Source organism: Erythranthe guttata, chromosome 13 (assembly GCF_056151865.1).
Source record: "Erythranthe guttata isolate IM_541 chromosome 13, IM_541, whole genome shotgun sequence".
Lineage (NCBI taxonomy): Eukaryota > Viridiplantae > Streptophyta > Magnoliopsida > Lamiales > Phrymaceae > Erythranthe > Erythranthe guttata.
This window is the reverse complement of record NC_142545.1, coordinates 19,479,848-19,505,637: the sequence shown is the minus strand read 5'-3', so window position 1 is coordinate 19,505,637 and position 25,790 is coordinate 19,479,848. Positions and strand designations below refer to the sequence as shown.

The window sequence follows — 25,790 nt, the reverse complement described above, 5'->3', positions numbered from 1 at the left end:
ATACACACATACACATACACAGGGGGGGGAATAAGATTTAGTATTATTACTCAAATAATTCTGAAGTGGGGTCAACTCAATATCAGCCACATAACTGCTTTCTCAGGAAATTAAAAAGAAAACAACTTCTTAAAAAAACCTATGTTATTAAACTCAACTTTCCTCCCAATCCTTCTTTCTGATGCAAAATCGCCACACTTTACAAAATTCAACTTAATCCTCAAATTCTGACATCACCCAGTAAAATAAAACCCATTTCTCTGATTTCGATATGGGCTAGTTAGAAAGAATCCGCTTTCGTTCTTCTCTCTTTCTTAATAAGGTTTTTTTTTTTTCTTTCAGACAAGTCTGTAAACAGACATCAACGTTGCAACCACTATATATACAGAGAGAGAGAGAGAGAGAGAGAGAGAGAGAGAGAGAGAGAGAAGATTAGAGCGAGAAAGAGAGAGACTTTCTGGTACGATCTATCAGACTTTAGCTTTACAACACAGAGTTCACGGGAAGATCACCAGTTCACACTATCGAAGGTATATTTCTTTTATCTGAAAACTTCAGATCAACCTGTAAAATTCCGATTGCTTTTCCGGTTAGTCGGATCAACATCTGTGTCGACTCTTTGATGGTGGTTGAATGGATTATGATCTCTTTTTCGGCAATTACTTCCTAACTGTGAACTTAAAAGGAAGATTTCATTACTTTTTGTTGTGAAAATGGAGTTTACTTGTTTTTTAGGTCTGGGTAGTGTGTTCGGATGTTTAAGACTGGGTAGTTTTATCCTGCAAAATTTGTGTGGCATGATCTGGTTAAATGAATTCTGCCGATTGTCAATTGTGCTTAATTAAAGAGTATGATTCTAAGTTCCAGCTCAGGCCTTAATTACGTCCAAAACTATTTTCTGTTGTTTAATGTTTGATAAACATGATCGCAAAAGTTGAATTATTGTGCAACCCATCTTCAAAATACCTATCAATAGAAAATTAAGTTTAAGGAATCTACCCTTACGAAGTCAAGTTACCAATTGCTCTCCAAACTCCTCCTTAGGCGGTAAAAAATGGCGAGTATACATACACCTTGTAGGTGCAGATCTAGGGCTTATGCCGCGATTTAGTTGTTTCATTGTGATTCATGAGAAAAGGGATGTTGGGGCTTGCTTGAAATATCATCTGGTCTCCTCTCCTTATTTTGTTGTAATTTTGTAATTTAGGAAATTCTCCCCTTGTTATTTCTGTTATCGGAGCTAAAAGTCTATTTATAATTCATGGTTTTCTGAACACGGTATGCGTTTTTGCAGGTCTCTTGTAGCTTGAAGAAGCTCAATGAAGAGATGAGTAAAAGCTTATTTCTTAATTTGGAGCCTGATTGAGAACTAAAATTTCCTCCGTTGGTTTAGTTGACAGATTGTGGTGGGGTTTGTTTTTCATCGGTGTTTCTTGGTCACGGATCTGCCCAAAAAGAGAACGGACATGGAACAAAAAATGGGAAAGTTCGTAATGGGGCAGCAAAATAACTCTGAGCAAATTAGTTACAACTCTGTGGATAACAGTAATCAAGGCATGGGCTCTGTAAATCAGAGATTCATTCAGGACCCCTCCAATTCTATGAGTACAAATTCAAGATCATCTGATCTTAATATGACAGTTGGCGCAAGACCAGTTCTGAACTACTCCATTCAGACTGGTGAGGAATTTGCTCTTGAATTCATGTGGGAAAGGGTGAATCCCAGGCAGCAATATATTCCAAATTCTCCTGTTGAGGCTAAAAGTGACACTACATCTGTGAATCTACATGGTGTGCTTGGAGCATCTCATACTAGTTCTGAAAGATATCCTGATGCTTACTCGTTTCCGTCCGTTGAAAAGGGTAAAGTCCAAGATCCTGTGAGTAATGTTTCTCTAAGAGATGAAAAGCCTATAGACAAGTCCCTTCCATCAGCGACTAGAACTTCATCAAAAATTTCAAGTATTCACAGGTTTCAAAGTCATTCTTCTATTGGTTCTTTTGGTTGCTCGTTGAAAATGTTGAAGTTACTCTGCAGTTTTGGCGGCAAGGTCTTGCCTCGTCCAAGTGATCAGAAGCTTAGATATGCTGGAGGTGAGACACGTATTCTCCGCATTAGCCAGGATATTTCATGGGAGGAGCTTAAGCAGAAGACAATGACGATGTATAGTGAACATCATTCTATTAAATATCAGCTTCCTGGTGAGGATCTTGATGCATTGGTTACCGTATCCTCTGATGAGGACTTACAAAATATGATGGAGGAATGCAATTTACTTGATGTTGGTGAATCCCGGAAGCTCAGGCTGTTTCTCACTCCAAACAACGACTTGGAAGATTCCCAGTTTGGTCTGGAGAACGTAGAAGGGGATTCTGAAGTTGAATACGTTGTTGCTGTAAACAGTATGGATTTTGGTTCAAGAAGAAACTCGGTAGTTGTGAAAAGCCATTTTGGGAACAATTTGGATGAGTTACTCAGCCTAAGAGTTGAAAGTGAGACGGGTCGTATTCCCGTCCCGGTTGCTGCAGGTGGTACTTTAAATGCCAGAGTAGTCTCACCTTCACCAAATCAATCTTCTCAGACGGCGCTGCCTAGTCCATCGCATGCTTTTGAGGCCAGTTCACTTGGTTACCAGGTCCAAGCTATCAATCACCAACAGCATGGATGGCATTCATCACATGCTTTCCACCAAATGGACACCCTCCGTAATGCATATCAAAAAACCATAGTTTCACCATCTGATAGGATTCAATATGGTTATGGTTCTCTTCAATCAAACAATGCACAAATTGCAGAAAAAATGGTCCCAGATCCTATCCTTGGGCAGCCTTATGGGAGCTTGAACGCTGAGGTAGCAAAAGTATCAGGGTTGGAGACAAAACTTGACCAGGTTGAATCTGATAAAGATCATTCTACAGGGACAGATGTTCCTCGGACGGACACACAGACGAACATGGAAAACTCAATCAAGGAAATCAGCGACCCTACTATAGTGCAGTCTCTTGATGATGGCAAGACACACTCTTTACAGACTTATGATACTTCATCATTAACTACGGTTGCACCATCAGAGGAAGCATTTACTGTTACTAGTTCTGCAACGCACAAGGAAACTTCGGTCATACCAAAAATTAGTGAAAAGAATCATGAAGATGCAAGGGATTGCGTGCCTCCAATTGTTGTTCAGGATCAGATGATGAATAAGTTTGATATCGACAATCATTCTCATACATCTGGTGCGTCTGTTCATGGAGACTCCCTGGTATATGCTCAAGACATCAGCTACGAACCAGATATTCTTCCTCACCGAATGTTCCAATCAGAAAGAATACTCAGGGAACAGTCAGGGCTTAATCGTTTGTTCAAATCAGATGATTCTATTGGTCCACAGCTCCTAATGGCTCATTCTAAATCAGATGTATCACAAAAGATTGCGGAAACATCGGATAAGTTGACTGGTTGGAATGTGACGGACGATTTGGATCGTGCGTCTACTGAAGGGAACGTAAAAGAACCTCAGAACTTTGCTGATGATGAAAGTGACTTCAGTGCAATGACTTCCAGAAAAAATCAGTCAAATCTCAAGGCTGAGCTTAATGTTGGGTCATATTTTCCTTTGACAAAGCAAGGAAATTTTGAATTTTCCCAATATGAATCTGCTCATGCATCAACAGAGACTCGTCAGAAAGAATTGCTTGAAAAAACCAATGAAGAGGAACTACATGTTACGAATAAGGAATACATTACTTCTTCAGCTGCTTCCGAAAGTAAGCACCATTTAGCCGCTGGCACTCCAGAACATGGGGACATACTCATTGACATCAATGACCGTTTTCCTCATGATCTTTTATCTGATATTTTTTCTAAGGCCATTACAGAAGAGAGCTCTGCTGGTTTTACGCAACTACATGGCGACGCAGCAGGCTTGAGTGTGAACATGACTAATCATGAACCTAAACATTGGTCATTCTTTCAGAATTTGGCAAAAGATGATCACAGAAAAGATGTTTCCCTTATGGATCAGGATCATCTTGCTTTCTCATCTTCACAAGCAAAAATTGGAGAAGGTGCATCCATGGATTATGGTTATCTACCTTTTGAGACTGGTGCAACTGCAGCAGATGTTGTGGATTCTAGTAGTAGTTTTGGTGCTAAAAATCCAAGGCAATCGTCTGGCCCTGAACCTGACATCATGAACTTGCCTTCGGATTATGATATTTCTCAGACTACTGGTGCCCAAAGTCTGCAATTAGATCGTCCAATGACCTCAAGGACAATTGGATCTGATTATGAGGTATTATTTGATTATAACCTATTTTGAGTGATTTGATTTACTTCGATTGCATCAGCTAATGATATTTTCTTTACACTTCAAGGATGGAAAGAAAGCAACTCAGCAGACAGGCTTCCCTCTTGTTGATTTATTTGATCCCAGTACCCTTCAGGTAAGCACCTCTATAACACGATGACTTTTCTTATTAGAATATTGGAAAGCCAAATACATTGTCATGTGGTTCAGCATTGCCATGTGTATTGATCAGTTCCATAATACCATCTCTTGATGTGATGAGACTTTTTAACTTCATTCATTGTAGCTGATGTTATTCCCCAACTACGACTATGCATGGATAACATGAAATAGTCTGCAGAAAGTCTTATCGGCTGATTATATTGGACGCTTTGATCCACTAGGTGGTAGTAACTGTTTCTTTGTTCTTTTACAGATTATAAAGAACAGAGATCTCGAAGAGTTGAGGGAATTGGGTTCTGGAACATATGGGACTGTTTATCATGGTAAATGGAGGGGAAGTGATGTTGCTATCAAGAGAATAAAGAAGAGCTGTTTTGTAGGCCGCTCATCTGAGCAGGAGAGGCTGGTAACTTATTCAAATCAAATTCACTAATTGATATTTCTTTTTCTTTTTTTCTTTTTTTAATTTTCCAAATGAAAATGCTGGTACAAAGAAAATGCAACATTGCAAGATTTTTGGCCAAAATAGTTAAATTTAGGTGATTATTGTTTATCAACCCTTTTCAACCAACAAAAAGATTGACCAAAAGGCAACATGATGTTAGGATTCTTAAGTTTAAATGGAAGTTTCAGTTATAATTCGTCCACCATGTTCTTCATGGCTTGATTTGTGACAGAAACCTTATGATATTCTGTAGTCGGCTGATTTCTGGCATGAAGCTGAAATTCTGTCAAAGCTTCACCATCCAAATGTGGTGGCTTTTTACGGTGTAGTGCAAGATGGGCCAGGAGGGACACTTGCTACTGTCACAGAGTACATGGTCAATGGTTCCCTCAGACATGTTTTAATTTCCAAGGACAGGTACAGGTTGGTCCTATATTTACAATTCATGCCTCCATTTTCTTGTATAGCCACCCCTTTTAACATTTGCAATTTGTTCAGGCATCTTGATCGTCGCAAGCGGCTCATCATTGCTATGGATGCAGCTTTCGGAATGGAATATTTGCATTCGAGGAATATTGTGCACTTCGATTTAAAATGTGACAACCTGCTTGTTAACTTGAAGGATCCCTCCCGACCCATATGCAAGGTGACTCATTTGATCTCACTTAATTTATAGATCCCATTAATTTATCCAAAAACAAAATATGAAAGAGATTATAGTTGTGCTTTTTTGAAGTATTGATATCTTTACTTGTATATAAATGAAAAATGTACAGGTGGGTGATTTTGGTTTGTCAAAAATCAAAAGAAATACATTGGTTACTGGTGGTGTCAGGGGAACCCTTCCATGGATGGCTCCCGAGTTATTAAATGGTAGCAGTAGCATGGTTTCGGAAAAGGTAATATTCTCCGATCCAAACACAGACTTGTTCACAGAGAGAAGTTAGTTGGTCGATGCATGGAGATAATGATGATGCAATGTTTCATTTTTACAGGTTGATGTCTTCTCTTTCGGAATAGTACTTTGGGAAATTCTAACGGGCGAAGAACCTTACGCCAATATGCACTACGGAGCAATCATTGGTATATTCACTCTTACATTTGTACTAATTAATAAGATCGGTAGAGAATATGAAGAAGATTCGACAAATAAGATTTTGATGCATGGTGTTATTGTGAAAGCAGGTGGTATAGTAAATAACACACTCCGGCCGCCTGTGCCAAGCTTCTGCGATCCCGAGTGGAGATTACTGATGGAGCAGTGTTGGGCGCCGGACTCATTGGCTCGTCCGTCCTTCACCGAGATTGCTGCACGATTACGCTCAATGTCTGCTGTAAGCTTCACTAAACCACAAGTCTTTACACCACACAATCACTTGCCACCTAAGTGATACACTTCCAAATTTTCCAGCTGTGATATATTTATAATATTATTTTCATAAACATTAATGGTCATTATATTGTGGCCAGTATATTTTGTATAGTATGTACATATATATTTATATGGAGAGATAGATACTTCTCCTTCGTGTGCATTTGAGTTGAATTTGTCTTGCTGAGTGTGAATAATTTTGTATTATTTCAAGGGAACTACATAAACTGATGTCAATACAATCACAATTGTTTGCCAATTTATTTCTTACCTGAATATTTTATTAATTTTCCCCTTAATTACAATTATCTCCATTTGACTTTCGACCAAAAAGACAAACTCTATTTGACCTTTGACCATTGACTATTTGACTTATTGGAAATATTAGTAAATCCAAAACTTGAAATCCAACCCTCTCACAAAAAAAAAAAATAACAAACTTGAAATCCAACGACCTTAATAATTAATTAATTAATGAGTAGGATCAACAAAAAAAGGTCCCTGTTTATTACTTACTTGCTACAACAAACAAAAAAAAAAATTATTTCATACAAAGAAAACCTGGCCAACATTCAAAAGGCTCTCATGAGGCACATTAAAAATGACACTATTCTCCCTGCAAATCTTCCTAAGAAACGCATATATATAATCAATAGCTATCTTCTTATAAATCCTCGATTCCCTCCTCGCCCTAACTACCGTATTTCCCAGAATATGCACCACCCCGGCATCCCTACAACCACTCAGAAACTCCAACTCATCAACCTCCGTATGGCTGCTCTCTCTCCCGGACGAAGTCATTGTATTGTTACCATGCACCGGCGATCTAGCTGGCACTATTGAGTCCACCGAGGATACGGTGAGGTCTAGATTCGAAGTAGAAGTCTCGCCGTTATCTTTCAACAAATACTCCCTCGACCGTTGTGTTTGCTGACCGTACAAACTGTACTCATCGGAATCCGAACAACCTTCCATCATAGATTCTAACCTAACAAACATGAAAAGATTATCAAACAATTTCTTCTCGAATTCATCGTCTTTCTTGTGAAGATCTTTGTAGCCAAATCTCGCTACGCAACGGAACATGTGGAAGCTCTTCGGTCCGATTCGCTTCACGAGGAATCTTTCCTCTTCCGGAACAGTGTACACCGGAAGGTACTTCACACACACAAACACCACCACTGAGTGTATAGCTGGCAGATTAGTGACGAAGTGGGAGAATATATGTGGGACCCCACTTGCCAGCTCGGTGTACACAAGCCCAATTCCTGGCACACGAACCAGGCCTAGGCTCGGACCCAAGCCTAAGATCCAAGCCATGGAGACCTTGCTGTGCATTTCGAACTCGTAGCGTTTAACCGTACCGTAATGCCACACGTACATTATTACGAGGAAGGCGGCTGCGATAACGAGCGGGACCCACCCGCCTTGGTCAACCTTGAAAAGTACTGCTGAAAAGTAGGTGCATTCCACGAGTAGGGAGAAGAATGTGAAGAGCAGTACGAGGATCCAATGGCAGTGCCAAACCAGTAGCATTATTAGTATCATGAGAAGAGTTGTCACCAGCATGACAATCACAACTGCCGTACCTGTTTTTTTTCCACATCGTACAATTTTAGTGTTGACGTAATTTTTCTTCTTTTTTTTTCAAGAAAACATCTTTCTGCATGTAATGGAACTCACCATATGCAATTTCTACTTTTAGTAGGTGTCTTTTTTTTTTTGCCATTGTTTGGCCTATTAAAAAAAACAAAAAGAAAAAAGAAAAAAAAAGAGCTTACCGTAAGCATTGCCGATTTGACTTTGATTTCTGAAACCGGCAGTTACAGCAATACAAAGGCCCATAAGGATCCAATTTATGTCCGGAATATAAATCTGGCCAAGAAACTTTTTCGATGTGTGCACAACTTTGACTCTAGGAAAACAGCCGAGTGCAAGTGCCTGCTTGATTATCGAAAAAGTGGCAGATATTGTGGCTTGACTAGCTACAATGGCAGCTAATGTTGCAATTATAAATACTGGCCAATATACTTTGTCTGCAAAGAGATAGATAATCAAATCAATGAGCCGGGAATTATAAACGTGTCTGATTTTATATTCGATTTGGATGTGAACAAAGACGTCTGTTTTCAATTACCTGGAATTGATCGGTAAAATGCATCTTGTACATGGTCTCTATTTTCCATGAGGTATGCTGCTTGCCCAGAGTAGGCTAGAAGAAGACAAGGAAACACAACAACAGTAAAAGCAAGCTGTATCGCAGAAACCGGAAAATGAGCCAGGTCAGCAAACAGTGCTTCTGTCCCTGCAATAATAATAGCCGTAAACAATAAGTAATTAATACAATCTGTGAGTGAGTGTGTGTGTGTGTGTGTGTGTGTGTGTGTGAGAGAGAGAGAGAGAGAGAGAGAGAGAGAGAGAGAGAGAGAGAGAGAGAGAGAGAGAGAGAGAGAGAGAGAGAGAGAGAGAGAGAGAGAGAGAGAGAGAGAGAGAGAGAGAGAGAGAGAGAGAGAGAGACCTGTGATGCTAAGCATGATCCCTCCAAGCGAGGTCCAACCTTTTTTCTTCCCTCTTTTAAGGTAACGATATATGTAGAGAGGCGAAAACGCTTTGAGTACAGAGCTGTCGTATTTATATATGTTGAAAATACCAATGCCTCCAATCATGATGAACCAAATAAGTACGATTGGAGCAAATAACCAACCGACTTTATCCGTACCGTAGTGTTGCATGCTGAACAAACCAACTAGTATGAACACAGCCATCAGTACAACCACATCTGCATCGACAAATACATTCTCAATGATCATTATATAACTTATAATACAACTCAAATTCAACAAATTTAATTCCGAGAGTAGACTATTATACCATTGCTCATCTTTGGATGGTCCACTTTGATCCCACCAGAAGCAGAAAGAACTACAGCATTATTTTTCGTCAGCAAATACATCAAGAAATTCGATAATTTTTATTAATAAAATATAGAAAAAAATTGATTACCGGAGATAGCAGGTGTAAGAATTCCATCACCGATGACCATGCATGTACCTATGAGTACAAGCATAAGAAGGGAGTTCCTTCTAAAAGCATCTGCCTCGAGCCACTTCTTGGTTTTAGCAGCAAACGAATGCTCGTGAAATGTTGTTCGGCTATAAGTTGTCAACTCCTCGTCGGTCCTATGTTGATTTGGAATTGTTTTGACTTTAGCGTGCCGACAAAGTAGTGAATAAAGAGCAAATGTTCCTCCTGAAAGAAAATATCACAAAACAGAGTGGATGAAATGATTTATTCTATTTATTCCTGGATTAAACTCTAATACACGACTTGCAGAAACCCGTAATTATGGAATTGCAGACTGAATTCTTGGATTGGAAGCAGGTTACCTTGACCATTGTCGTTTGCTCTACATACAATGAAAACATATTTGAGGAGAGGTATGAGAGTGAGGGAGTATATAATCAACGAAAGAGCTCCAATTACATCTTCCGAATCGTCTATTCCGTGAGGAAAAGTATTGTAGAACACATACAAGGGAGATGTACCCAAGTCACCATACACCACTCCCAGGCTCTGAAATGCAAGCCTTAACAGCAAAATCGCCGAGAATTTCTGTTCAATGGAACATAAATCGGATAACTGTTAACATCAAAATTCTCATAAAAAAAAAAAAAAAAAAAAAAGTAAACAAGAGGAACCAATAATAAAAAGAACAAAAAAAAAAAAGTGAAGGAGAATAAGAATTGTGAAGATCATGTCAATGTAAAGGCAAAGTCAACAGATATAAAAGTTGCTTACATAAATATATAAAAATGTATTTTGTGAATTGGTTAAAGATGAGAAAGTGAAAGAACTTTATAAAAAAAAAGGATGTATGTATGTATGTATGTATGTATTGGATACCTTTTCTCTATACATATTCTTTAATCTACCAGCCTCTTCATCCATAGGCTGATCAAGCTTCTGCTCCAAAACCCACATACTTCCCTTTGTTTCACCCCCTTCATCAGATTCCATCCCAGATGCCATCTTTTGTTTTTTCTCAACTAATTATTCAATCCCCCAATTTTCATCAAACAACTCAAATCAAATAAAGAAACTCAATCTCCGGATAAGATATTAAAAAAAAAATCCGAGGAGACGAAACTAATTTGGTAAGGATGACAGCAAATACATACACATACACACATACACATACACAGGGGGGGGAATAAGATTTAGTATTATTACTCAAATAATTCTGAAGTGGGGTCAACTCAATATCAGCCACATAACCGCTTTCTCAGGAAATTAAAAAGAAAACAACTTCACCAAGAACCTTAAAAAAAACCTCTGTTATTAAACTCAACTTTCCTCCCAATCCTTCTTTCTGATGCAAAATCGCCACACTTGACAAAATTCAACTTAATCCTCAAATTCTGACATCACCCACTAAAACAAAAACCCATTTCTATGATTCCGATATGGGCTACATATAAAGAATCCGCTTTCGTTCTTCTCTCTTTCTTCTTAATAAGGGTTTTTTTTTTCAGACAAGTCTGTAAACATACTCTCTCTCTCTAATCTCTATCTCTCTCCATCATTATTACATTGGCACGAGAGAGAGAGAGTGTGTGCTGTGCTGTGCGTCGTTAATTTCCTTGAGTTGTGACACGTGGATTTTACATGGAAAATGAGAAGAATGGAAAAAAGAAAAAACACAAAATATTATTTATTTATTTTCGGTCTAACAAAAACAAAATCTGAGTTGGATTGGAAGAATATATAATTGTAATAAAACCAAGCCTAAATCTTTGAGTTGCGTGTTTAATTTGGTCAGTGCTTTTCTTATTTTCCAATGGTACAAGTTGCGATGCAGCGGGTCCAAACTTAATTGCAGATTGGAATGGCTGCTTTGACAATTGACATTACTCTAATATGTCAATTATGCATTTATACTAATTTATACCCCCACTACATCTAATTAATTAATATTAAGATAATCATGAATAAAAGGTTATGTGTGTTTCATCACAAACAATAATAATAAAATATTTTATTTTGTCTTTTCTGAAAGACTAATATTTACTTTAATATTGTATTTTAATTTATGTGGAGTGAGTCGCTTCGATAACTGATTATGGTCACTATTAATGAAATGAATAATCTCTCACCATATAACCAATTTCATAATTTCCTAAAGTCAATTACGATTATAGAAAAAGGAATATACTAATTGATTCTCTCTTTGTTGATAAGAACATATAAATTGAACATGACTAGACATTTTATCCTTGCATTTTAGTAGATACATAAGTAATAATTAGGAAATAAGTTTCTCCTCTCTTTTTTCTTTTTTTGTTATTTATTTATTTTAATTCTCTTTGAGATGTCCTAAAAAATTAAAATTGACAGTTCCTCTCAACTCTTTATTTGTTGATGTGATTAACATGACATTTAACTAAAATTATTGAAACACTTTACAAACCTTACATGCTATAAGCAAGAATGTCAATTGAAAGGTTGAACGACAAGATTTATCTTAAAATGCAAGATATACCCTAGAAAGCAATTCACCGCGGTTATTTAGAACATAAAAGCGCGCTCCAGCCGTATATATGTATGAATGGGATGATGAATTCCTTAAGAATTAGTTAAATAAAACTTGGATTATAGATTATTTATTTATTATAAGATATTATGTTCTATTCTAAAACTATTTTGCTAAAACAATTGTGTAAAAATAAAATCACAAATACAAAAATTAAAGGAGTTTGTTTTTTATTTTTTTAAGTAGAATCTATGTTCTCCCAAAGAAACCGTCAAAGTTTCAAAAGCTCACAATTTTTCAATTTGAATTAGTTCTTAAATTAATGAGAGAATGAATTTGAAATTCAACATATGATATAAAGTCAGATGAAATAATTTATTCAAATCATATTATTAAATTCAAAATTTTAATATGTAAATTGGGAGCTCATTAAGATAATGATTCAGTATACCATTACCTGGGGAAGGTTTATAATCATGTAGGGTATTAGCACTATCAGTATCAACTATCACATATGGAGCCCATATTTTTATAATGAACTAATGATGTATTTTATATATTCATTAATATTAGGAGAATATTATTATCTGGGCAAAATTGTATTTATTAAAGAATACAAGGACGAATTAAATGAAATAAATATTTTCAGATTCTTTATGGCAATTATTGATTTGTGACACGCACGTGTATTGATTTTCTACCGTACAGATTTAAATCAAGCGCACATGTTCATGTTGAATATTAGTTTCCATTGCATATATGTTGCTCACGTAATTAATAAATAACTCCACTGATGGGCCGAAGTGATCCCAATTCCTAAATGTGACCATTTCCCATTTTTATGTTCATCAATTCATACTTTTCACTTATCCAAAAAAAAAAAAATAATAATAATAATAATAATAATAATAATAATAATAATAATAATGTGCGGGTTCGTGAAAATGGAAAGATAGTTGGGCTGAAGAATTTAATTTAAAGAGAAAAGAAGAAAAATTAAAAAAAAGGAATATTCGGAAACAAATTCCTCCTCAATGATATCCGCACCTGCATAACAAATAACGTTGGACCCAATTGGCATGACAAGACATCACACATACCTGTGATGGGACAAGTACGCATATGCCATATGTACTTTCTATTTAGGTATGAAATTCATATTAATGCATAATTCATCAAGATTAGCATATATGCTATTATATTAAACTAGTTCTTCACCCGTGCGTTGCACGGATGTCAGTTTTAAAATGAGAAAAATAATAATATGTAAACGACTATCTCTTTATAACAATAGCAATTCAAGTAAACAAAATGGAAGAAAATAAAAAAAAAACCATAAACTTTATCTCTTATTTCAGAATTTTAACATATGAGATTAAATTAAATATTCTAAAGAAGAAAACGTGAAGCGCGCAAACACGATATGAAGATTAAGTGAAATCATTTAAAATATATGTTATAACTCTAGTTCGAGGAATGCAACCTACTACACAATGTCAATATTTTGCAAAATAACTAAATTAACAACAAACATGGTAGGAGAGAAGTAACAAAATAGATATTCAAATAACCTGTAAGTTTATAACTAATGACGTTTAATTAGTGATGCAAATTGCTCAAACAACAATACAACTTATAAATATTGCAAAAGAGATAAGATGTATACGTCCTTATTGATACCAATGCTGATATCAATACCGATACCAATATGGATACCAATACTGATACCAATATTGATATTAATATTGATACTAATACTTATACTAATTAATATCAATACTAATACTGATACTAATCAATATCGATACACATACTAATACTAATACTAATACTAATAATAATACTAATACCAATACCAATACTGATACCAATACCAATACTAATACTAATACTAATATTAATACTAATACTAATACTAATATTAATCCTAATACTATTGCTATAACACTAATACTAATACTAACACTAATACTAATACTTATACTAATACTAATACTAATACTAATACTAATACTAATACTAATACTAATACTAATACTAATATTAACACTAATACTAATACTAATACGAATATCAATACTAATGCGAATACTAATACTAATACTAATACTAATATTAATACTGATACTAATATTAATACTAATACTAATACTAATACAAATACTAATACCAATACCAATACCAATACCAATACCAATACTAATACTAATACTAATACTAATACTAATACTAATACTAATACTAATACTAATACTAATACTAATACTAATACTAATACTAATATCGATAGTAATATCGATACTAATATTCATACTAATACAAATATTAATACTAATACTGATACTAATAATAGTTATATTGATACTAATACTAATACTGTTACTAATACTAATACTAATACTAATACTAATACTAATACTAATACTAATACTAATACTGATACTGATACTGATACTGATACTGATACTGATACTGATACTGATACTGATACTGATACTGATACTGATACTGATACTGATACTGATACTGATACTGATACTGATACTGATACTGATACTGATACTGATACTGATACTGATACTGATACTGATACTGATACTGATACTGATACTGATACTGATACTGATACTGATACTGATACTGATACTGATACTGATACTGATACTGATACTGATACTGATACTGATACTGATACTGATACTGATACTGATACTGATACTGATACTGATACTGATACTGATACTGATACTGATACTGATACTGATACTGATACTGATACTGATACTGATACTGATACTGATACTGATACTGATACTGATACTGATACTGATACTGATACTGATACTGATACTGATACTGATACTGATACTGATACTGATACTGATACTGATACTGATACTGATACTGATACTGATACTGATACTGATACTGATACTGATACTGATACTGATACTGATACTGATACTGATACTGATACTGATACTGATACTGATACTGATACTGATACTGATACTGATACTGATACTGATGCTGATGCTGATGCTGATGCTAATGCTAATGCTAATGCTGATGCTAATGCTAATGCTAATGCTAATGCTAATGCTAATGCTAATGCTAATGCTAATGCTAATGCTAATGCTAATGCTAATGCTAATGCTAATGCTAATGCTAATGCTAATGCTAATGCTAATGCTAATGCTAATGCTAATGCTAATGCTAATGCTAATGCTAATGCTAATGCTAATGCTAATGCTAATGCTAATGCTAATGCTAATGCTAATGCTAATGCTAATGCTAATGCTAATGCTAATGCTAATGCTAATGCTAATGCTAATGCTAATGCTAATGCTAATGCTAATGCTAATGCTAATGCTAATGCTAATACTAATACTAATACTAATACTAATACTAATACTAATACTAATACTAATACTAATACTAATACTAATACTAATACTAATACTAATACTAATACTAATACTAATACTAATACTAATACTAATACTAATACTAATACTAATACTAATACTAATACTAATACTAATACTAATACTAATACTAATACTAATACTAATACTAATACTAATACTAATACTAATACTAATACTAATACTAATACTAATACTAATACTAATACTAATACTAATACTAATACTAATACTAATACTAATACTAATACTAATACTAATACTAATACTAATACTAATACTAATACTAATACTAATACTAATACTAATACTAATACTAATACTAATACTAATACTAATACTAATACTAATACTAATACTTACTGATATTGATTCAAATACTGATATTGATAGTGATACTGATACTGACATTGATACTGATATTGATACTGATACTGATACTGATGTTGATAGTCATATTGATACTCATAGTAATATTAATATTAATACGAATATTATTACTAATTATGATACTCATACTAATACTGATACTAATATTGTTACTCATACTGATATTGATGCCGATAAAAATAGTAATACTAATACTAATATTATACTAATAATACTGATACTAATACTAATATTGATACTGATACTGATATTGATACTGATACTAAAATTGATACTAATATTGATTCTCATACTGATATTGATACTGAAACTGATATCGATACTGATACATATACTGGTACTGATACTGGTACTGATATTGATACTAATACTGATACGGATACTTATCCTGATATTAATACTAATATTAGTAATAATACTTACTATTACTAATACTAATATAAATGCTAAAACTAATTTTATTGCTAATGATCTAATGCTAATGATACATATACATATATTGATACTGATATCGATACCGATACCGATACCGATACCGATACTGATACTGATACTGATACTGATATTGATATTGATATTGATATTGATACTGATACCGATACTAATAATGATACTGATACTGGTACTGATAGATATTGTGGTACTGATACTGATACTGATACTTATACTGATACCAATAATAATATTGATACAGATACTTATGTTACTACTAATATTTGTACTAATACTAATACTAATACTAATACTAATACTAATACTAATACCAATACTAATACTATTACTAATACTAATATTACAACTAATACTATTATTAATACTATTACTAATACTAATATGTTAATATTGTTAATGTTAATGCTAATAGTAATTTTGATGCTAATGTAATCTAGATATGCTAATTATTATGCTAATGCTAATTATGATTGTAATTCTAATATTATCCAAATCCTTATCGTATTCCTAATTCTATTCATAACACTGATCATAGTTCTAATCCTAATCCTAATCATAATCCTATTCCTAACACTAATCATAAGCCTAATAATTTTAATACTAATAATACTAATGTTAATGCTAATGCTAGTGTTAATTCTAATTCTAATCTTAATTATAATTCTAATCCCAAACTTAATGCTAATCATAATCCTAATACTAATACATGTCACTAATTATCGTACTAAGCATAATCATAATCTTAATTATAATTCTAATCCTAATATTATATTAATCATAATTACAATTTGAATCCTATTTCTAGTATTAATACTAATACTAATTCAAAGAATTATAATTATAATTATAATTATAATTATAATTATAATTATAATCAAAAATTCTAATTTTGCAACAATTGTTTTTGCAATGATCTATTATTTAGTATAAAAAAAATAATTCTATTCAATCTCGAATATTTATATCAAATTTCTTATGTGTGGTAGTTGAACCATAAAAAAACACATATTAAATATATTAGAAATTAATATTTAATTATATTATCAAATTGACATTAAAATTATATAAAATATTATAAGGGTATAAGCAAACATTAAGACGTAAAAGAACAATAATCATTGTTAATAAGATAAATTATGAAAATCCTCCTGAACTTAGACTAAATTACAGAAAACACCCCCACTTATCGGTGATTACTAAAATTCCCCTTATGTTTGTCTATGTCTTACACAACCCCCTTATGGTGTGATTTTTGTACGGAATCTTTTTTATTCTATATAATATCCCAAAAAATATGGAGTCTACCCTTGCAGACGGGACATTTCTTTTATCATATTTTTTAAACTTAAAAATTACCCTCAGGGGTGGTCATGGTAATAATAAAAAATTGTGAAAGTGTTATTTAAGAAGAATAAATATTTCGTGTAAAGTTCACCTGAGGGTAATTTTTGTATTTAAAAAGTACCATAAAGAAATGTCGTGTGTGCCGGGTATAATAAGCATTATTGGAATATTTCACGTAATAAAAAAATTCCTTCAAAAATCATACCATAAGCGGTTGATGTAAGAGGGAAAAAAACATTAGGTAAATTATTAATATAAACTATATACGGCAAGAGCACTTCGAGTGAGATTATTAAATGAGCTATCAAAACATTTAACCACCATTTTTATTCTCCAAAATAGTAATTTTTAATTCCATTAGATTTATGAAATGAGGTATTTTGATATTTCATCTTTCAAATGTAAAAATACATTATGCAATCATGGTGAATAAAATATCAAACATGAGTTATGAATTCAACCACCTCAGTGTCCATTTAGAAAATAACATGTGGCAATTAGATATATTTAATTAACAACGATTTAATACCTATGGTTGGAGCAAATACATTTATATAAATATCAAAATAAAATATTAAATAGCACATAAATATTTGCAAACTCATTTTGATACTTTTGGGTTAGTGTTGATCTAGATATTTCCATAATTATATTTATTAGAGTCATAATGAAATCCTTATTAGTGGAATACAATATATAGTATATACGATCATTATACATTTTAAACAAAACAATTGATATTATTAATGTTAGCCATTAAATAAAAATGAATTTAATACCAAAGATTTAGAATTATTATATTTTGAAATATATAAAATCAATTCATTTTTTTATCAATTGATTAAACTTAGCTTAGGTCATTCAATTTATTAGTATAATCATGATAAAATTCGTATTTTAATTAGTATATAATTTAAAAAGTTAAATCAATCGTAAAATTTATTGTCACTGGATTCTTCAGTGAAGAAAAAAATAATTATTTAAATAATAACATGAAATTCATGTAGTATAATTTTCAATATGATAAATAAGTGGGAGTATATTACTCTACACATGGCATAACAAATGGTGTCAATTTTCGCAAGATAGTAAATTCAAACACATATCTATCTTTTTTTATAGATAATATTAATATATAATAGTAAATTAGTAAAAAAAAATACATATTCTCTAGTCATGTTCATGTAAAATGTATAATATCAAATAATTTATTCTACAATATGTGTTTTAATATAAATCCAAGTTTATGAATTAAAATTAAAAAAATTCGTAACACCACCAATCATCCAATTATGATAAGAGAAGATTTTAAATCGAATTTAACTAAATTAAAATTAAATTATTTATAAAATTAAATTCAAAAATAAATTTATTTAGGGTTTTCAAAAAAGTTGATATATTTAGAGCATTTTATATATGGTAGGATATAAATATATTAATAAAATAATTAAACATATTTAACTATCTTTAATTTTGGAAAATGATGACATGTTTTTTGATGATTTATTTCGACCAACCAATTCGCCACTTGGGATGAAATTGAAGACATGTCATCAATTGAAATTGCCAAATGTCAATCAATTAGCTATGCAATTCAACTTTTATATATTATATAGATTAACATCTATCCAAAGAATAATAAACAAAAATAAAAAATTACATCAATCTGGTCATTTTCCTCTCGTGATAATTTAGTAGAAAACTCTTAGGCTGTGTTTGGTAAGCTTTTGGGCTTCCATTTCCATTTTATTCTGGAGAAAGATGTTTTGGTTTAAGAATTTGAAAATAAAATAAAATGTGTTTGTGTTTTGAGAGGAGACAATTTGTACTGTAACAAGTCAAATCATGTCTAAAAGGTGTTGAAAAAGGTATCTTGGAAGAAGAATTTGAAGGATAAAATGATTTTAGTTTGTAATTTAGTGAAGACAGTTTTCACTATAGCAGTCAAATCAAGTATGTTAGAGAGAGAAAATTTTGAATTCTTTTTGGGGAAAGTTTTTGAAAATATTTCAGAAAGACAAATTTTATTTTGGGGAAAGAATGAAAAGAATTTGAGAAGGTTAACAAACATAGCCTTAATTTTAAGGTTTGGGCTTTTACAAAATAAGTCTTTTTTTCTTACCCAATATTTTGGACCTTTTTCGAAAAAAACTTTTAAGCAAGCTTATGGAGTATCATCTCATTGTGAAACAAAAAGAAAAAAAAGAAAAAAAAAATCCAACTACATGATTTGGTCAATACTAGTTTTAGGTATTTAGCTTAGTTAACTGGTTGGTTAGGGCCGATAATTGGCCGGTAATTACCCGGCCCGACTCACCTAAACCCAACACACCCAAATTCTTCACACAGTAACATAATTTTCACCAACTCAAATTATGTCACCCATCCTACTATATGATGTTACTTCAATCCATTTGGGAATGAAAGAAGTATACACAGTCTTAACCCGAGAAAATAGCCATGCAACCCCTATCAAGTGCGGATGAACACCACTTAATCTCAATTCATGCATTCGACTCCTTCCTTAGATTCATACGACTGTTTAGTGTTTCCCTGAAACATGGATATCTTATAAAGTTCTTCACTTGCTTCTCCTACAACGTGCCATATCAACTTTTAAACCAAGTTGTAAACCACAACTATCAATATCCTATTATCATGGCACCATAAAGATAATAAACATACTGCAAAGAGGTACTTCATCATTTATCCAAAAGAAAATTCAATCCATAGAACAAAAGGACATCAAGTAAAATTTGTAAGGCAAATTAACAGTAGAAAGTAGAGCCATTCAGTATGAGAAAATTCCACATTTAATCGTATATTCAAAATGATATTCGACAGAGTCACACAAATAACCAGATACGTTAGCAAAGACAAACTGAGACAGTCAAAATTAATCAAACCTATTAGTCAAAATTAGTGTTTTGTTTTTGTACCCTAGCAGATATTGCAACCAAAGGAAACACGTTAAAAGGTCAAGAATAAGTCGATATGGTACAACAAACAAGAGAATAAAAGAACCGCACAAGTTTAAGCCAAAAACATAAGACAAATTTGGACATACTAAACACCGAACACTTAACACTGTTAATCAATTCACCAGAACAATTGCCTGCACCAAACAGATTAACAAGTAGCATCCAACATAAAGAAAAGCATAAACTCTACATAACATAAAATAAGATCAAAGACAACCTTAATTCATCATCGCAACAACAAACACAAACTCACCCGTTTAAAAGGTTCTCAACTTTATACTTACACTTTTTTCCCTTCTAAGAAATGTACTGAGGGCTGGACTCTGCTATCAGGCATCCAAGTTTTCCATCTGAATGTTACTCTTAAGAGGCACATATTCCCCGAGGTATCCACCGAGATGATCACAAAGCGCACTCTTATCAATACTTTGATGATGATAGCTCTTGCAAACGTAGTAAAACACACTCTGCACCAAAAGCCCGACCAGATTCACAATCACCAAAACACCAACAAGGAACCCACCTACCACAATCCTCACCAAGACCCCGTAATCATCTCCTCCATGCACCACAATCGACCCAAATATCCCGTTGATCACTCCGCAAATAGCCAAGTAAACAAAAACGATAGCGAAACCCATCCGAGTTTTCCCCTTCAACAACTCATAGCTCTTCTTCATAGCATCTATCCCATAAATAGGCTCTAGAACAGACACAACGCTGGCAAGATGCCACAGAGCGCTTATGTAAACATGTACGCCCAAAAACAACAGGAAAACCACCACAATGGAGAATATAAACAAGAACACGTTCTGGGTGTCAACGGCAATGATGAGAAGCACGAGAAATACCAGGAACACAATGTTGTATACGACCATCAGAGTGGAAACCCACATAAACGTGAGGAAGAGGCGCCTAAACACGCTGGGAATTGCGGCAATGGTGGAGGAGAATGAAACGGGCTTGGAGGTGTAGAGCGAGGCGACGGTGAATACGACGGCGGCGGTGGATAGGAGGGAGAAGGCGAAGAGGAAGATGAGGTAGAAGAACTGGAAGACGAGCAGCTTGGACCAATCGGAGGTGGCGGCGGTGGTGTCGGCTTGGAGCTGGGAGAGGATCGGGTGAGTGAAAAGTGAGTGGGCTAAGATGGCGAAGGAAAGCGGGAAAATTAGGGTTAGGGTTATGAGGTAGAAAGTTTTGGGGGATTGTTTGGGGATGGTAATTGATTCCTTGAGAATATCGGGAATGCTGAGGAACTGAAGCTCTTCCGCCGCCAGATCCATTGTACAGGAAAATGTTTCCGATGAACTGATGAAATCTGAAAAATTGATATTGCGCGCAGTAGTAGCAGATCCGACGGGCAAAGGAGAGGCGAGGGTGGGGGGAGAGAGAAATTAAAAGGTGACGGAGAAACGGAGGAGGAGCGGTGGTGATTGGTGACGGTGGCGATGGTGACGGCGTGAGGCACCGCCTTCAGCTACGCTGAGAATACTAGATGAAATAGGATACGCAACTATTTCTTAATAAAATGCGATTTGAGTAGGTGGCGACTGTATTTCTGCTAATGCGATTTCAGCTTTGTCGGCGGTTGTTGCTTCATAATTCCAATCACCTAATAAAACTTACTAATTACTAGTCCTAGATATAAAATTAGATTTTGACGAGAATTTAATAATGTTATTATTTGTTAATGTATGTAGAAATATAAAATAATTTTATTTATTCTTGTCTTGGCTCTCCTTATTAAATGCATATATCTATATTAGAGAAAAAGGAGTCGCGCTATAATAGTCAATATTCAATATATGTTGTGCTCTGTGGAAAATAAATAATTGAATTAAAATAGAGAGGGCTCGTATTTAAGGTCAGCCCATTAGCCGTATCAATCTACTTTTGTAAATGAGATTGGGCTATGATTTTGTTAGGGACAATCAAAAGGCCCATTATATGATCTGTCACGCGATACACGTGCAGGCAGTCCACGCGCTAAGAAAGCGATGTGGGAGGACAGAAAGTTTAAGAGGTTTTGAGAACAAACAAGAGGATATGTAAGAAATTAAACAGAGGATGGCGAATTTCCTAGCGAACAATTTCAGGGCTTTTTCTGTGTCTGCTTCGATTTCTTCTAATGGTAATCTCTCCTTCTACTTCTCTTTTCATTTTCTCTCCCTATCAATTCAATTTTATTATCCTTGCTGCTTCGATCATTTACCCCCATGTGCTGAATTAAATATTATTGTTCAGCCAGAGCAACGGATGTAATTATCTACTTTTTGGTACAATTATGCTCTCTTGTGACTTGGTTGTGTCAGTGTGTTCCTCCCATGTTTGTTCCTACGGGCTGATGTGCTTTAACATTGTTTTTTTTTTATTTATTTTTCTTTCCTCTTCCAATTTGCCAAACAGGGAAGATTTGTTCATCAATTTTCAGGTAAACTGATACTAATGTGTAGAGTAATTTGTGCAATCTTAGGTTCTCCTCCAAGCGTGCCTCAAAATGCAGGACCGGTGATTATCGAACTTCCTCTTGATAAAATCCGGAGACCCCTTATGCGTACACGATCAAACGACCCCCAAAAAGTGAAGAAACTCATGTCAAGCATTAGCGAAATCGGCCTTCAAGTACCTGTAAGTAATTAAGCTTACTAATTTATAGCATGATGTTGTACCTAATTGAGGTCGTTTGTTTTCTTGATTAACGGATAAGTAATGTTTGTTAAAGCTGCTCTCATAATTTCTGCTACTTACGTATTTCTCTCTCGTTTATGATGAAGATTGATGTGCTGGAGGTTGAAGGCGAATACTATGGTACATGTGCTTCCTCTAAATAAATATTCCAATTCATACACATAAATGCATGTTCTATTTAGATATCTCTATATATTCGCCCTTGTATCTCTCGTCAGGTTTCTCTGGTTGCCATAGATACGAAGCTCACCAGCAGCTAGGTCTACCAACTATTCGTTGCAAAGTTCGACGTGGTACTAAGGAAACTTTAAGGTCTACTTTTACTACCCATCTCACCTTTTCTATCTAATTTTATTTTCCGATGAGCTACCGGCCTCTGTATTAGAAATTTCGAAAGTTGAGCATATATATATAATCGAGACTCTGCTTCATCTTCATCTTGTAGGCATCACCTTCGTTGATGCTGCTCGTGTAGCACAAGGACGACACTCTGCACTCATCGAACCTTCGTCTTTGAAGATGGAGAATATAATGATAAACTATATAATTTATATACACTACCATGTATCTAAAACTAGCTAAGATACAGTATTCTGTTGTACTTTGCAAACAATATATATGTATAATAATTTCTACACGAGCAAGCATTGGTGTAATGTGTGCCTGAAATAGTAGATCTTCACTATAACCTTGTGGATGAGTTGTGTCTTAACAAAGTCTGAAGTTGACTGAAAATTACTATTTTATCTACATTACAAAACCACAAAATAATACAACAAACAAAATTATATCATAAAAAGGCTCAACATAAATTATATCATCACCAATGGACAATGGTAACATTCAAAATATTTTTGACATACCTAAAAAGTAAATCTAATTCTAAGTGATAAGAGTTCTTTAGCAGACTATTTTCACTCTTTATAATATAAAATAAATTAATTGTTAAAAAGAAATTATTTACTTTTATTTATTAATAATATTCGATACTGTAAAAATATTTTGATACGATAATCATTCGATATAAATACTTTGGTATGGTTTAATATGGAAATTGGTTGATAGGGCAATATGGTAAAAGAAATGGGGCCCTAGGCATAACGACGACCATTAATAAGGAGAGTCAACCCTCAACCGACAACCATTTCTCACCACTCACTCACCCTGTGTTCCTTTCTAGTCTTTCCTGGTTGAATTCTTCTTTCTTTTCTTTTTAGCATAGCCGCCATGAATTAATTTATATATATATATTTATTTCGGAAAAATAGAGATACATTATTTTCTTAGTTGAATTTCTCGTTATGAGTATAAGAGAGTCAGTGGCAAGTTCGATCGATAGAGATGTGTGTTATAATAACATATTCTGCATGATCACAACTACTAAATTAGTTAGCTATATATATATATATATATATATATATATATATATATATATATATATATATATATATATATATATATATATATATATATATATATATATAGGAGGCGGATCATTAAAAATCAACTATAAGCTTAAAAATGCTTATGTTTGTATCGAAGGTTGTTGTATTGCTAATGACTTTCTTATTGCTGAGGATATTACTAGTCAAATGATTATTGGCCTTCCATTTCTTTATAAGATTTATCCCCTTACATTTATTGATGAAAGAGGTATTACAGGTACTTATAATGGTAAACCTATTTCTTTTAAGTTTATCACCAAACCTATTCACAAGGTTCTCAACTCTATCCAAGATCAAATTGATTTTAAAAATTGTCAGGTCAATTTTCTCAAAGAAGAAATTAACTCTTTAACTGTCGAAGATAGGTTGAAGAATTTAAAACTTCAAGATAAAATTAAGCTTTTATATAATAAATTCTCTATTGACATTTGCAATGAATTCCCTAATGCTTTTTGGGATAGAAAAAAAACATATTGTTTCTCTTCCCTATGAAGAAGGATTTAAAGATAGTCAAATTCCTACTAAGTCTAGGCCTTGCCAGATGAACTCAGAATATTTAGAGTTATGTAAAAAGGAGATATCATCCTTATTACAGAAAAAGCTTATTTCCCCTTCCAAGTCCCCGTGGTCTTGGACTGCCTTCTATGTTAATAAACATTCAGAGCAAGAACGAGGTGTTCCCAGATTGGTGATTAATTACAAACCTCTGAATAAAATTCTTAAATGGATTAGGCACCCTATCCCTAATAAAAAGGATCTTCTTGATAGGTTAGTCAATGCTCTTGTTTTTTCAAAATTTGATTTAAAATCAGGATTCTGGCAGATTCAAATTAATCAGACTGACAGGTATAAAACTGCCTTCAATGTCCCTTTCGGTCATTACGAATGGAATGTCATGCCTTTTGGCCTTAAGAATGCTCCTTCTGAATTTCAACAAATTATGAATGATATCTTCTGTCCGTATAGCGATTTTATCATTGTTTATATTGATGATATTCTTGTTTTCTCTAAAGACATTGAGATGCATTTTAAGCATCTTGATATGTTCAAAAACTTAATCATAAAGAATGGTTTAGTTATTTCAAAACCTAAAATGGTTCTTTTTCAGACTAAGATAAAATTCTTAGGCCATACTATTGAAAAAGGAAACATCATTCCCATTCAAAGAAGTATTGAGTTTGGAAATAAATTTCCTAATGTTATTACCGATAAAACTCAGTTACAAAGATTTTTAGGAAGTCT

At 33.5% G+C, this 25,790-nt stretch overlaps 4 protein-coding genes across 7 annotated transcripts; 2 read left to right on the top strand and 2 right to left on the bottom strand.

Annotated features, from left to right (window-relative positions):
- The first annotated feature begins 186 nt into the window (after window positions 1–186).
- LOC105950894 (kinase superfamily with octicosapeptide/Phox/Bem1p domain-containing protein) lies at window positions 187–6,552 on the top strand. 4 transcript variants are annotated; one of them, XR_016035184.1, is made up of 9 exons: window positions 187–530; window positions 1,295–4,295; window positions 4,378–4,446; window positions 4,726–4,878; window positions 5,150–5,334; window positions 5,416–5,563; window positions 5,694–5,816; window positions 5,913–6,000; window positions 6,103–6,552. XR_016035184.1 is itself a non-coding variant. In XM_012974268.2 (9 exons), exons 2-9 carry the CDS (start codon window positions 1,467–1,469, stop codon window positions 6,306–6,308), a joined length of 3,786 nt encoding a protein of 1,261 aa, XP_012829722.2. In that variant the 5' UTR covers window positions 199–530; window positions 1,295–1,466; the 3' UTR covers window positions 6,309–6,552. The 4 variants fall into 4 exon arrangements, 2 of the variants coding, with proteins under 2 accessions (XP_012829722.2, XP_012829723.2); XR_016035185.1 differs by having other exon boundaries at window positions 5,150–5,340; XM_012974268.2 differs by having other exon boundaries at window positions 199–530; window positions 5,171–5,340.
- A 177-nt stretch (window positions 6,553–6,729) lies between these two features.
- Window positions 6,730–11,206, bottom strand: LOC105950896 (potassium transporter 10). Its single transcript, XM_012974270.2, has 8 exons — window positions 10,193–11,206; window positions 9,676–9,901; window positions 9,293–9,538; window positions 9,161–9,211; window positions 8,808–9,068; window positions 8,427–8,594; window positions 8,071–8,325; window positions 6,730–7,878 (listed from the first exon to the last, which is right to left on the bottom strand). The coding sequence occupies exons 1-8, from the start codon at window positions 10,316–10,318 to the stop codon at window positions 6,836–6,838; spliced, it is 2,376 nt and encodes a 791-aa protein (XP_012829724.2). The 5' UTR covers window positions 10,319–11,206; the 3' UTR covers window positions 6,730–6,835.
- Window positions 11,207–20,384: 9,178 nt separating this feature from the next.
- LOC105950899 (uncharacterized) lies at window positions 20,385–22,137 on the bottom strand. The gene has a single exon (XM_012974274.2). The coding sequence runs from the start codon at window positions 21,696–21,698 to the stop codon at window positions 20,745–20,747; it is 954 nt and encodes a 317-aa protein (XP_012829728.2). The 5' UTR covers window positions 21,699–22,137; the 3' UTR covers window positions 20,385–20,744.
- A 321-nt stretch (window positions 22,138–22,458) lies between these two features.
- Window positions 22,459–23,759, top strand: SRX (sulfiredoxin). The gene is made up of 5 exons (XM_012974275.2): window positions 22,459–22,546; window positions 22,889–23,043; window positions 23,190–23,223; window positions 23,322–23,415; window positions 23,549–23,759. Exons 1-5 carry the CDS (start codon window positions 22,483–22,485, stop codon window positions 23,562–23,564), a joined length of 363 nt encoding a protein of 120 aa, XP_012829729.2. The 5' UTR covers window positions 22,459–22,482; the 3' UTR covers window positions 23,565–23,759.
- The last annotated feature ends 2,031 nt before the right edge of the window (window positions 23,760–25,790 follow it).

Bases quoted from the DNA above. Each gene is read 5' to 3' on its own strand.
- LOC105950894 (XM_012974268.2), top strand. From the start codon at position 1,467: ATGGAACAAAAAATGGGAAAGTTCGTAATGGGGCAGCAAAATAACTCT. The intron at 5,341-5,415 runs GTTGGTCCTATA...CAATTTGTTCAG, and splicing joins ATTTCCAAGGACAGGTACAG to GCATCTTGATCGTCGCAAGC. The intron at 5,564-5,693 runs GTGACTCATTTG...AAAAATGTACAG, and splicing joins CCTCCCGACCCATATGCAAG to GTGGGTGATTTTGGTTTGTC.
- LOC105950896 (XM_012974270.2), bottom strand. From the start codon at position 10,318: ATGGCATCTGGGATGGAATCTGATGAAGGGGGTGAAACAAAGGGAAGT. The intron at 9,539-9,675 runs GTAACCTGCTTC...ATTTTCTTTCAG, and splicing joins AGCAAACGACAATGGTCAAG to GAGGAACATTTGCTCTTTAT. The intron at 7,879-8,070 runs GTAAGCTCTTTT...GAAAAAAAACAG, and splicing joins TCAAATCGGCAATGCTTACG to GTACGGCAGTTGTGATTGTC.
- LOC105950899 (XM_012974274.2), bottom strand. From the start codon at position 21,698: ATGGATCTGGCGGCGGAAGAGCTTCAGTTCCTCAGCATTCCCGATATT.
- SRX (XM_012974275.2), top strand. From the start codon at position 22,483: ATGGCGAATTTCCTAGCGAACAATTTCAGGGCTTTTTCTGTGTCTGCT. The intron at 22,547-22,888 runs GTAATCTCTCCT...GTGCAATCTTAG, and splicing joins TGCTTCGATTTCTTCTAATG to GTTCTCCTCCAAGCGTGCCT. The intron at 23,224-23,321 runs GTACATGTGCTT...ATCTCTCGTCAG, and splicing joins GGTTGAAGGCGAATACTATG to GTTTCTCTGGTTGCCATAGA.